Source organism: Syngnathus scovelli, chromosome 3, assembly GCF_024217435.2.
Source record: "Syngnathus scovelli strain Florida chromosome 3, RoL_Ssco_1.2, whole genome shotgun sequence".
NCBI classification, from domain to species: Eukaryota; Metazoa; Chordata; class Actinopteri; order Syngnathiformes; family Syngnathidae; genus Syngnathus; species Syngnathus scovelli.
The window spans coordinates 8929775-8944054 of NC_090849.1; the positions used below are offsets into that span (position 1 = coordinate 8929775).

The 14280-nt window shown below is 42.5% G+C and overlaps 1 protein-coding gene across 5 annotated transcripts in view; it reads left to right on the top strand.

Annotated features, from left to right (window-relative positions):
* The first annotated feature begins 30 nt into the window (after window positions 1–30).
* Window positions 31–14280, top strand: part of LOC137840139 (endophilin-B2-like) — a 70687-nt gene continuing 56437 nt past the window's right edge. For all 5 annotated transcript variants that reach the window (XM_068650099.1, XM_068650101.1, XM_068650100.1 and 2 more), the window contains exons 1-3: window positions 31–175; window positions 244–386; window positions 746–887. In XM_068650099.1, coding sequence (XP_068506200.1) covers window positions 324–386; window positions 746–887 — 205 coding nt within the window. In that variant the 5' untranslated portion in view covers window positions 31–175; window positions 244–323. The remainder of the gene's footprint in view (window positions 176–243; window positions 387–745; window positions 888–14280) is intronic.

Here is a 14280-nt window from a genome sequence, read left to right on the forward strand (position 1 = left end):
CCCCAAAATTAAGCCAACATATTAATTATTGTTAGTGAGATAAAGCATAACATAACCCGTGACGAGTACACTTTTCAAAACATCATAAAAGCTAGTTTTGCATCGCAAAAAAAGTTGCAACTAAAACAATGTTTTGTGTGTTGCATATCTGTCTATGAAGAACATGATTACGAATGTGAGTAATTTGAATAATACTAATAATAATTTAGAAAAATGGGTGTTGACGTGACGTCTGACTGGCAGAGGCTCATAACTCGAGCTGCAACATCGCCTGTGTCCGGTGTGGAACACCTCTTCGCTAGACCTGCTCGGACATCAACAAGATGGATTTTAACGTGAAAAGGCTTGCCATGGGTGCTGGGTTGCTTTTTACACGGGCTGTGCAGGTATAAAATCCCGCACTGGTTTTGCGGACCGACGCTTTGGCATTCTACCATATATTTCGAACCTATAATTCGCCGTGAAATGCTTCGTTTGTGTGTGTTGTAGCATGGCTAAAACGCTACCATAAATTGACATGACGGATAAAACAACTTTTCCACAATATTCATGCTTCGGTTCATGCTTACATTGCTTTTAGAGTTAGCATTGTTTTAGCCTGATTATACTACACTAAGAGTAAGACACATACATGTTGATGGCATTAGTGTCAGTGACAGAAGAATGACAGGTATTAGTTTCGTATTTGAAGATACAGAGGTTAAGGAAAAACGTGTTGCTGTAGATCAACTGCATGCTGCTTCAGTTTACAGGGGAGAAGCTGGGCCAGGTGGAGAAAACAGAGTTGGATGCTCACTATGAAAACCTAATGATCCGTGCGGACTACACCAAAAACTGGACTGAGAAGATCTACAGACAAACAGTGGTCTTGTTGCAGCCCAACCCAAGTAAGACATCGTTTCACAAGATTTAAATCCTGAGGGATCAAATGAAAATGAAAAGTACATATTATGAACAAGGGTGGACATAGCCAAATAAGATGAAGTGACTGCTCCTTTTGATATAATTTGAGTGAATTTCACTCATGTTAAACTAAAAAGTACAACCCCATACATACCACACTACACAAAATCAAATATTCTCAAAATATTCTCTGCCCTTATGCCATTTATCTACTCTTTCACAAGCTTCACTATGGAAAGTACTTAACTCAATCTGAACTGACATGGCTGTAAAATTCTACCTATGTAACCTTGTAGCATGTGTACAGCTTATAGTATGAGGCACCCAATCTTGTTTTTCCTGTCAGTCCATTGAAGAGCCTTTTGAGCTTTGAAAACCAGAACTCAACAGAATCCATTTAGTAGGTAGAAACAAACAAGACTAGGGGGTTACACCCCCTAACACAATTTTATCTTTGTTTTGTATCAGCATTTATGAAAATACCACAGCGTAAATCTTTGCTATTTTTTAGGGTAAGGACCAAACCCAGAGACAGATCACAAAAATTTGCAACTAATGGACCTTTGAAAGAAAAAACATTTTTTTTTTTTAGAATGGCCTCTAATGATGAGTTGTGGCTAAATGTACCTACAGTACTAAAACATTTTAACCATCCTTTTTGTAGTGTTTGTCCTCATTAAGCTTGTGGGTGAGCTGGAGCCTATTCCAGTTGACTTTGACAGAAAAGCAATGTACACACATATCGGACTGAAGCTAATTGCAGTGCCGATTAGACAAAAGAATACTTTACATTTACATTCACACCTACATACAATTTACTCTTCAATGAACCTACTACACATGGATGTTACTGAAATGTGTTAAGAAGCTGGAGTACCTTGAGTAACATGCAAACTCCACACAGGAAGGTTGTAGCCGATATATAAATTTGGTTTACATCGCTGCGTAGGAACAGATCAACGTTGTAAACCAAGGACCCCCTGTATAGTAAAATATGTTAAAACAGTTTTCAAAAATAAATGTGTTGCACATAGCTCTTTTCATTTAGTGGAGCTTACATTAATCAGCAAGCTGTCACCAAATGATCAGGTGTGAACTTCCACGGGCAATAGCAATTTATTTTTTTACTTCATCTTGAGAGTTTACCATCATTGCTTTCACCAACCTCAACCCCACAAGGAGCCATGCCTGCCTATCAGACCTCAACATTGTTGGAAAAGTTCATTTTCTACATGAAGTATTTCAAAGTTCAGTTCACAACTTTTAAAACGAACTAGTTCAGTTCAAAGTTCATTGTTGAAAAAATAAAAGGTTTAAAGTTCTTTTCTTTCCCCCAATCAAAAATAAAGGTTGCTGCAAGCTGTTACCCTCTGGCAAATCATATTTTTTACCCATTCCATTCACACGAGTATCCAGGTACTGCTATTGCCTTACAATCTTCAATTCAAGAGAAAATTGATTGAATTGTCTTTTTCTTTAATGAATTGAAACAAAAACATGACTGAGGTCCAGAATGTGCAAACACAAAAACGAATCGCTGTAGGTGCCAGACTGAGGTTGGAATCAAAAGATGTACAAATGAAGTGCAAAACATTTAAAATTACATTATACTTGCTTTAACTAACTTTTAATTCATCCATCCAACCATCCATTTTCTGAACCGCTTAGTCCCCACGGGGGTCGCGGGCGTGCTGGAGCCTATCCCAGCCGTCATCGGGCAGTAGGCGGGGGACACCCTGAACCGGTTGCCAGCCAATCGCAGGGCACGCAGAGACAAACAACCATTCGCACTCGCACTCACACCTAGGGACAATTTGGAGTGATCAATCGGCCTACCAAGCATGTTTTTGGGATGTGGGAGGAAACCGGAGTGCCCGGAGAAAACCCACGCGGGCTCGGGGAGAGCATGCAAACTCCGCACAGGGAGGGCCGCAGGTGGAATCAAACCCGCACCCTCCTAATTGTGAGGCGGACGTGCTACCCAGTGCTCCACCGAGCCGCCCGACTTTTAATTCATAGTGGATGTATTATTTCTTAACTTTTTTTGCTCAAAGAACCAGCAAATGTTTGTAATTTGATACAAAAAAGAGCGAAGGGTGCAAAGCCCAAATAAATTACTACCGTATTGTCCGCATCATAAGGCGCTTCAGGTTAAAAGGTGCAGACTCAATTGCGGGGTCTATTTTGTATTTAATCCACACATAGTGCGCACCGCATTATAGGGTGCATGCAAGCCATGACTTACGGTAAACATAAAAAAATGTCACGGCAGAAAGACAGTGAGTTTGGTTGTACTTTATTCTACTGTTTAACCATGTACTCATGCAACTCCTTGGGTTCACTAACTTTTTTGAATCTGAGAGCCTCTTTTTGGGTATATAATTAGATGAAGGGTACCAGTTCATAAACACATTTGCAATAACACACTTGCTTGAATTATTTGGGCATGAATCATCTCATCCCCATTCTGCATGCTACTTGGCTTTGAATTGTAGGACTGTAGTAAAAAAAAACATCATTGGCGAATTAATACCAATGGAAGTGTGATTAAACCATAATGACCCCTCTATGAGCTCTCAGTTTGTCGTAGTGGAGGGGTTTGAGTGTTCCAGTGATCCGAGGGGTTATCGCCTGGGGCCTTTATGCCCCTGGCAGGGTCACCCATGGCAAACAGGTCCGAGGTGAAGGACCAGACCACGGATGGCTCAGAGAACCTTTATAAAGAATACAAACAGGCCTGGAGGTAGGGCTTGAAGACGAGCGCCAAGTGGCCAGCCTGCACTCTTGTGGCCTGGCTGGGTACAGCCTGAAAAGGCAACGTGGGTCCCTCTTTCCATGGGCTCACCACCGGTGGGAGGGGCCAAAGGGGTGGGTGCACAGGGAGCTGGGCAGAAGCCAAAGGCAAGGATCTTGGCGGTCCGATCCCCGGCTACAGAAGCTGGCTCTTGGGACATGGAATGTCACCTCTCTGGCAGGAAAGGAGCCCAAGCTGGTGTGCGAGGCAGAAAAGTTCCGACTAAACATAGTGGGACTTGACGCCTCACGCAGCTTGGGTTCTGGTACCAGTCTTCTCGGGAGAGGTTGGTCTCTCTCCCACTCTGGAGTTGCCCATAGTAAGAGGAGCCCAACAGGTGTAGACATACTTCTTACCCCTCGGCTCGGCGCCTGTACATTGGGGTTCACCCCAGTGGATGAGACGGTAGCCTCCTTCTGCCTTCAGATGGGGGGATTTCTGCAGAGCTAGTGCTCCTTCTTGCGACTCCATCGCTCTGCTGGGTGAATTCAATGCTCAAGTGGTTAATGACAGTGAGACCTGGAGGAGTGTGAATGGAAGGAGCTCCGTCGATCAGAACCAGAGTGGTGTTCTGTTACTCGACATCTGTGCTTGTCATCCTGTTCAAACAAAAGGGTCTCCCTTGGCACCAGGACACCCTAGGTCGCAGTTTGATGATGGATTTTATTGTTGTGTCATCAGATTTTTGACCACATGTTTTTGACACTCGGTGGAAGAGGTGGGCATAGCTATCAACAGATCACCGCCTGGTGTTGGCTCCGATCGTGGGGGTAGACGCACATCCGACCTGGCAAACTCGAACATATTGGGAGGCTTTGCTGGGAACGTCTAGCAGAATCCCCTGTCAGAAAGAGTTTCAAATCCTGCCTCTGGCAGAACTTTTATCAAAAACCCTTTACTTGAGTCTGCCTCAGATAAGAAGAAACAAACATTTTGTTTCTTTTTAACACTCGCGTTCAGATTGAATGTATGGCTCACACACGTGAGACAAACAGTAACCCCTATCTTTGCCAGACTTCCATGTTAGTGTAGACTGAAAGTTTAGTCAGCACTTTTCCAGATAATTACAGGAATGAACAAAAAAACACATAAGTTCACCCTTTATTTCAACTTTCTAGGCACCCGTCCGTTCGCAAAAGGAGTGTCCGTTTGGACCGTTTCGTCCCTGGGACTGGAATGCCCACCTAATTAATTAAAAACATTATTTTACATTCATTCATTAACTCACTCTCATCCACACAAAATATTGTCGCTTATGAACATTTGATTTGTGTCATTCTCCATGCTACAGTTGACCACACTAGTAAGTATTTTGCCTCTTTACTCTAGCCCTGTTGTGTTGTGTTGTACAGATTTGTTTTTTTTCTATGAAGCTCAGACTGTAAAACTTATTTTTCAGTGCATTAACGTGTTACTAAACATCCATCCATCCATCCATCCATTATCCGTATCGCTTGTTTAGACATTTTTAGCACTACAAATTAAGTATTTTGTCTATAATGACTTTGATAATTTATTTGATAAATTATTTTATAATTTGATCATTTATTTTATAAATTATTATTTTTATATATACAAATAACACTTTTAAAATACATTTTGCCACTTGCTGTCAACTTAATGTGACATGACATGTAATCAAGGCTCAGGTAACAACCAATCACAGTGCATGTGATGTTCGCAAGCTGAAGTTGTTAGAGATTCACTCACTCCAACTTATTTTGCAAGAACCACACGGGAGACAAGTCCTTTTAGACACCTGCAGGTGGAGAGTCCATTCGTCGCTATGCGTGCAGCGATGTTAGAATGGAGGTCTGACCCTCGGCTCCTGCAAGAGCATTTTTATTAAGAAAAACAGAGTGGGGGTAAGAGTGGACTGGATAGAGAAAGCCCTTGTCCTCTAGTCAAAACATATCAGGGGGTGTTTTATGACCTTGTGTAGGATGGGACAAGCTATCTTATTTATTACCGGTTGCATTCCAACATAATCATACGATAAGGATAATCTGAAAAACCCTAACATCTCCCTCCTGTTTTATCATATGATTATGCCACCCCAAACAACAAGGGACAAGTTAAAAAAAAAAAAAAACATATATATATGTTTATATGTATATATATGTATAAGGAAGAACGAATAGTAATAATAAAAAACAACAAACAATGATAGCAACACTTTCCAGTGAAGATGAGGTATTACCTTAATACCCCAGATCAAACTTATTGTGTAAGCGAAAAACCTGCTGGCCAGATGTTATTAGCAGGAAAATTCTCACACGGTCCCTCTGCCTTAGGCGACCAGAATGCTATCAATAAAAAATAAATAAAAAGAAAACCACAGAAACAGTACATCATTGTATCCATTACTTGCGAAGCATTTTTGATGGTCAAATCAACAAGTTTCCGTAAAACATGCTCAACAGAACAGCATCTACGCAATCCACGTCTCATTAACATTATCACATCTGTCACGTCTAAGAAGTTGTATATGTGCTCGTGTTTTCGTCAGCTGATGATGTTCTAGTCTGTAGGTGTGGTCTGTCACTCACACTGGCGCACACACTCGTGTCCAGTTGGCAGGCAGCATTGGACAACTCTTGTGACCACAAAACCACGATCCGTTCTGAACAGGCACGTGCACTCATAGGATGTAGGTGAGGCAGTGCTTCTGAACTTCTGGACGAAGTAGGTCCCGTCCGATGGTGCAGCCATCTTGGTAGTAGAGCCCTTACACCACATATGTCAGAGTTACGGCCCGCGGGCCAGATCCGGCCCGCGAATTGATTATCTATGGCCCCCTGGATGATATTGAATTACTATTAGAACCGGCCCGTAGGCCACAGCCGCCCGCTGGTGTTTTGCACGCACCAACACTACATTTCCCACAATGCAACGGTAGCCCGCGATGTCCCTGCAGCTCGCACAAGCGGCTTCATTATTCATCAGTAGTCAGAGCAGAGTTCAACTTTCTGATACCCCCCTCCTCAAAAATGGCTAAACGTAAGGTGGACGCTGAGAACAGGGGGTTTCAGGCCAGGTGGGAGGCAGAGTACATGTTTACGGAGGTAAGAGGCAAACCTGTGTGTCTTCTGTGTGGAGAAAATGCGGCTGTAATGAAAGAATTAAATTTAAGAAGGCACTATTAAACGTCTAAGAAACACACAGACCAAGACAAGAATATGGAATATGAACAAAAGCTACAGAAGGTGGAAGAATTAAAACGAGGCCTTAAGTCCAGACAGGCTATGTTCACGTATGCTAAATCACAAAGCGAGGCTGCTGCCAAGGCTAGCTTTATTGTGGCAAAAGAGATCGCCAAATCAGCCCGGCCCTTTGCAGAAGGAGAGTTGATCAAAAACGGGTTTTGAGCCTCAGAGCCTAACCCCGAACATTGATGAACTTGTACAAACAATGAGACACCTCTAAGTATCAGGCTCAGCCTCAGACAAGTGAGCATCACAGAACAGTAACGTATTTTCCGTTTTTTAATTCGGTTACATTTTTACATTTGTTTCTACAAGACGATTTTTCTTTGAAGAAAGTATTGTTTTGTCTGTGTGCCGTAAATTTTTGAATTTTATTTATTTATATTTATTTTTCAGTTGAATGGACCAAGGGAAAATTGCACATAAGAGCCATGAGAAAGAATACAACTGATTTGATTATTTTTTTTATTTTACAATTTGAAAGCAATGATCGGTAGATCATAGAGCAGCACAATAATACATTTTCAGTTTATAATGCATGCACTTTTACTTATGCATTTATGTTGATATTAAGAAACACATTTTGTTTTTAAAACAATTGAATTTTTTGCTGTTTGGCTGTTGAAAATGTTTTCCCTTGAAGTTACTGACAGAGCCATAACAAAATATTGCCATATTCATTTAATCATTAAATAATGTACACTGTGTTAGGTCTTAGTTCAAAAGGCTATGTGCAATCATTCCGATATATTTTAATAAACATTGAACCAGTCCGGCCCTCGGCTTGTAGCAAATTTGTTTTTTTGGCCCTCGGTGTGTTTGACTTTGACATCCCTGCCTTACACCTTGAAAACGGCTCTCTCATCCTGGCACACAGCGGCAATGTCCAAAACTCCCATCCAGTTTCCTCCGTCTATAAGTCCAGCAAGTCTATGGGTCGGCAACACTGATTGTGACAGCTCGGTGTTGATATCCAACTCCTGGATGCCGTGTCCCTGTAAAACAATGCTCTAGACTTTCTTGCTATGTTTCACACAATAATAATGATGAGTAAATCATCAGATACCTCTCGTGCATACACTCCAACAAACGTTAAGTAAATGTGAGATAACTTGCATGAAGTCTACTTAACCAAACATTGAGTAAATATGGGATAACTTAAAAACTGTCCCGGTCAACAACAATTCATAAATAGAAACTACAAGGTATAATAGAGAATGAACTTCTCTTTAGCTAAACAAGGAACAAAGGTGTTCTGTTCATAACTAGTGAGGAAGGGAGTATAAGAACTCCCTAAAACCTGGCAGATGTATTGGCCTTGAGCGAAGGTCAGGCCGGCCAGCGCTTCTACAAAACTAATTATCCTGACATTTCCCCACTGTTTATCACATATTTGCTCAAATTCACACATCACCGTAAACAACCCCTTTTCTCGACTCTCAGTCGTCGGATCACATTCATGAGGACAAATATGTTTACTCCAAAGGATAAATGTTGCGATGTCATAATTCAGAATCCCACGGATCTGGGAAAAGTCTGGTAACACAGATGCAGGAATTTTGCCATCAACATCATCACGTTGCCGCTCAGACATTAGGTATATCTGAGCAATCTCATCCTCCATGGGCGATATTACTGTAGTGACGAGACGATTAAACAGAGCACGAAGACATGGTATGCAACATCCATACAAGGTGAGCATAGCAGCAAACACTGCAACTGATTGTAAAATTGAGGACACAAGGGCGTTATACTTCCCAAAAGCAGTCATCCACTTGTAGTGCTCTTTCGTCCTCGTTTTGAGGGATCGCAGGCCTGCAATCGCCTCCGTCAGGCTCCCATCAGGGGCGATGTTGTTGGGGACGAAGGCGCAGCATTGTTCTCCAAACATTGCGCAGACCCCTCCTTTCTTAGACAACAACATATCATGAGCATTGTGGTTCTGGATCGACATTAGGGAAGGCGTGGCCAGCTGTTCATGCACTGCCTCGAGCTCCGCTTGTGTCCGTTTGCCCAATTTCTGCATGTTGTAATGGATGTAATTTATCCTGTCTACGTTCTTGTTCATCGTTCACCAGCAGCAAATGGAGGACTCCCATCCCGCTGCAATTTGGTCATTTAATTCTTATTAATCAGGAACTCCTCTAGGGACTCCAATTGCATCAATTTCGGTCAGATCATCGTCTCCTCTCAAATTTAAAGATATTTTGGTTTTTACCAGCTTTTTTTCCCAGATCTTGGCATGTTGATGTATATACAATTTCGCTTGACTACATTCTCTGAAAGCAATGGCTTCTTTTTTTTTTTCTTTTTTCTCTCAATGGATATTACCGTATTTGCCGGTGTATTGGTCGACCTTTTTCGATCCAAAATCGACCGAAAAAAATCGACCTCGACTTATACACCGAGTCATAAAATTTAACTTCGTATTTATCGCTTCAAATGTGATGGTAACCAAGGCCGTTTCTCATGCATCTCATTATGCGTTGCACTTAGAAAATTTGAACCGGGCGGCGCGCAGCCCGCTGGAAGTCGAATGAGGCTCAGCGATCTCCTCCGCGGTGCTTATAAACAGCCGATCCGCTTGGCGGGGGCTATTTTCGGCCACTCGGCGCGTGCGCACGACCTCCCGGATGTGCCGGGCGGAGTGCGCGGCCCGCTGGAAGTCGAATGAGGCTCAGCGATCTCCTCCGCGGTGCTTATAAACAGCCGATCCGCTCGGCGGGGGCTATTTTCGGCCACTCAGCGCGTGCGCACGGCCTCCCGGATGTGCCGGGCGGCGTGCGCGAGTGCGCGGCCCGCTGGAAGTCGAATGAGGCTAAGCAATCTCCTCCGCGGTGCTTATAAACAGCCGATCCGCTCGGCGGGGGCTATTTTCGGCCACTCGGCGCTTGCGCACGTCCTCCCGGATGTGCCGGGCGGCGTGCGCGAGTGCGCGGCCCGCTGGAAGTCGAATGAGGCTCAGCGATCTCCTCCGCGGTGCTTATAAACAGCCGATCCGCTCGGCGGGGGCTATTTTCGGCCACTTGGCGCGTGCGCACGGCCTCCCGGATGTGCCGGGCGGGTGCACGAGCTCGCCGGCCGCTGGAAGTCGAATGAGGCTCCGCGATCTCCTCCGCGGTGCTTATAAACAGCCGATCCGCTCGGCGGGGGCTATTTTCGGCCACTTGGCGCGTGCGCACGGCCTCCCGGATGTGCCGGGAGGGTGCGCGAGCTCGCCGGCCGCTGGAAGTCGAATGAGGCTCCGCGATCTCCTCCGCGGTGCTTATAAAGTGCCGATCCGCTCGGCTTGGAGCTATTTCCGGCCTCCCGTTGGTGCCGGGCGGCGTGAGCGAGCTCGCCGACCGCTGGAAGTCGAATGAGGCTCCGCAATCTCCTCCGCGGTGCTTATAAATAGCCGCATGCGCACGGCCTCCCGGAATTTGAACACGTTTCGTCAATAAATTTCGCATATTGAATTTTGAAGTTTAATATAATGCAACAATTGAGCTCGACTTATACAAAGGATATATCATAAAATCGTAAATTTCTGTCGAATTTTAGGGGGTCGACTTATACACCGAGTCGACCTGTACCCCGGCATATACGGTATATAGAATGCTCTGTCACACATTTCACAATCCAGTAGACGTGACAGATTTCACACAATCTTTGGTCAATGGCAACGGTACAACATAAATAATCGGTCGCAAATCCATACGTATGACATATTCAATTTTTTCTGTCTTTGCAGCTTGTTTTGCCATAAGCAATCAATTGTTTCTTTTTTCAGTTACTCTTATAGTTAGTTACCTGAAACAAATTATCCACATTCATTCTAGATATTCATCCCATTCTTTAACATCTACAGCGGTTGTTGACAAAGTACACATATAAACATCATACTTTCATGGCAGTCCAGATCCGACACAGCAGATCATCCTGCAAAGGTCAAATTGATCTTTTAAATTGATACAATGCAGCATAAGTTTTTGGGGTGACCTATATAAGTTGCCCACTCATTTCTCCCCTATTCATTATGACTCTTAGTACCCACAAATACCATATTGTTGAAGGTAACAAAATGGCAACAAAGATAGCCACCCAACATGCAATGTCATTGTTCCATTTTCTTGTTCCCGGCATTTCTCTAAGAGGTAAGGCTTCTTTTGGCTTACTTTCTGCGATTGAACGAAATGGCCCTTTTGTAATTTGCTAGGACCACCTCAAATGACCTTTCTGCTATTTTAATGGCAGTTGGTGTAGTTATCAAGATTCAACATGGCTCTTCCCCCTTGGAAGAACACCAGTGTTTCGTTTTCAATGCTCTTAATGAGAATGTGGTTTGTTCTTTTTGCCTTTTAAATATTTTTCTCATGTAATCTGCCAAATTTTAATCATCCTTAGTTTCCCACTTGGATTCAAAACATGGTAATCTATATTGTCGCCAAAACAATTTTTTATACGGGGTTAAACCCACAGTACTTTTAATATTTATGTACAGTTTGACCTATACATTTCGTCCATGATCTTCCAGTTTTTTTTTCAAGCACATCTTCACACTTTATACCAGTCCTGTCATGAGAATTAATTTCTGAAATCCCATATCTCGGTATTATTTCTTTCTATAACGTTTTTGCCACTGGTAAGGCATTCAGTGTTTTTGTTTTTGTTAAAACAAGCTCTACAAAAAAAAAATGTTTTGTTTTGAAAATGTTTTGAATATGAATCAAATCCATATGTTGTATAAAGCTGACTGACCTGCCCCACTATCCCTCCTCTTGAGTCATGTGACACGCACCATGGCTCAATATCGCTGCCCATTTGCATAGGTTCTTTGGTAGGGTAGGTCATTTATAGATGGCATTCTCTAATCTTGCCCCTTTTTTCGTCCATAATTGAATTTCACTCTATAGACTTTGTCGCTGCACATTTTTAAAAATGTTTCAGTGATTTAATCTGCTTCTTGTGTGTATAAAATTTGAAGTGTCTTTTGCGCTGCAGCTTTGTGGTTCTGTCTGCAAGCTTGTTACCTCTTGACACCTTATCAGTCTCGTGTGTGTGTGTACTGCACACGTGCACATAGCTACTTTTCGTGGCAATTGGACTGTTTTTACAACTAGCTTAGCAAGTAAATGGATGGCCTCCCCGAATGGGGAGCGACTCAGCTAGCAAATGATTAGACATTTTCACTTTCTTATTCAATCGTTTTCTCATTGTTTATCACAAGAATCTTAGAAATTTGAATACAAATCAAAATGTATGTTTTATTTTACTCAATTGTATGATTTAGAGAATCCATATGTAGTAAAGTGTTGTATTACTACATATGATTTCATCATCATTTAATTTGACTTTCTTTCCAAAACGCTTCTTAATTTCTCAGTTCACACATCCTCTACATGTGTTACTGGTTCTCCAGTTTTTTCTCTAGTTAATTATCAATCCAAAACCTACGTTTTCTTTTTAGCATTCAACCTGCTCAAAATCAGTCTTTCATCGAAGTCGCTCTACTAATTTTCTATAGTAGTCGCCAACGACTTCAACCATTCAACCTTTCAATCATTCATCAATGCTCTTCATATGCATCTCACACAGTCTCCAAAAAGGAGTCTTCCTATCACATTGGTCCCAATTCATCCAAGCTCACCACACAATATTCATATATCATTTTCAACTCAAGGTTCCTGGTAGAACAATCCACCAATTCAAAAAAAAACTTAACTAAAACAAACAACTGGCAAATTAATCTGAAATGTTTTTCTTTGTTTTTAAATTTGAAAAACTCAATCTCTCAGATTTAGCTTGCATTTAGAATTTTGTATAATCTTATAACACAACCAATCGATTATTCCTATTAAATGTAGCATTGCAAAATCTTAAATTCACAATTTAGCTTCTTCCAATTCCTGAAAGCATGTTCTGTCTTTTTTTTTTTTTTTTTTTCTTTTCTTTTTTTTTTCGAATTTCTCATGTGGGCTCGACACTTAACATGCACTAGTGTGGATTAGTTTCTGCTCGCAAACAGATTTCTCTCTTTTCCTCTCATTTTTATCTGTCTAAATTGTTTCTGTTCTCTATTGAGGAGCGCAATTTTAAGATGTTGCTGATAAGCACTCTCGTCTGCATCATTGAATGGGATGACACTATGCACCCAGAATTCTTTTTCAAATCTCAATTGAATGGCGGCCTCATCACTTTTCAACTTTCTATCTTTTGTCTTTTGGATTTGTTCTCTTCTTTCTTGTGAAGCTTTCAACCACACTCTAGCACAATTCAATTCTCTCTCTTTTTCTTTCTTTTTCAGTCCTACCTTCCTAGCTACTTCCACTTCCAATCCCTTATACCTTTGTCCGTTGGGGCACCGCTGAGGATTTGACAGTCAGTTTTCTCCATTCCTCTCTGTTCTCCGCTGTTCTCAATAGCTCGTATGTTTTTAGGCCTGTCCAATCCTTTATGTTGTCCTCCCATCTCTTTTTCTGTCTCCCTCTCTTTCTGCCTCCGTTCACTGTGCCTTGCAGGATCGCCTCGGCAAGTCCTGTTGATCTTGTGACATGGCCGTACCATTCCAGTTTCCGCATTTTGACTGTCGTTAGTAGGTCGACGTATGGTCCGATTGCATTCTTTACACATGATTTTACCTCTTCGTTTGTGATGTGGTCTTTGTAAGATATTCCAAAGAGTCTTCTGTAGCATCGCATTTCCAGTGCCTTGATTCGCTTTTCAGTGTCTGCTGTTAGGGTCCAGGATTCACAAGCATATAGAAAGATTGAGATTACTAGGGAACGCATTAATCTGATCTTCGAGCTGGTAGAGATATTTTTGTTGTTCCAGATGGTCTTCAGCTTGGTCATTGCATTTGTTGTTTGGGCTATCCTGGCAAGTATTTCGGGTTTAGATCCTTCATCTGAGACCACAGCCCTTAGGTATTTAAAGTTATTGACTACCTCTAGGGTCTGGTTGTTAATCTTGATGTCTCCGGTAAATCCGTTGGGGTTGTTAAAGTCCCAATGATCATCGTCACACACACCTCTGGGTGTGGTGAAATTTGTCCTCTGCATTTAACCCATCCCCATGTGATTTTGATCCATCCCCTGGGGGAGAGGGGAGCAGTGAGCAGCAGCGGTGCCGCGCTCGGGAATCATTTGGTGATCTAACCCCCCAATTCCAACCCTTAATGCTGAGTGCCAAGCAGGGAGGCAATGGGTCCCATTTTTATAGTCTTTGGTATGACCCGGCTGGGGTTTGAACCCACAACCTTCCAGTCTCAGGGCAGACACTCTACTACTAGGCCACTGAGCTGGTTGGTCATTAGTTTTGTTTTTTCTGCACTTATCTCCATGCCATAGTCTGTGGCTGTCTCTTCTAATCGGTGGATCAGGTCGACTAGTTCTTGTT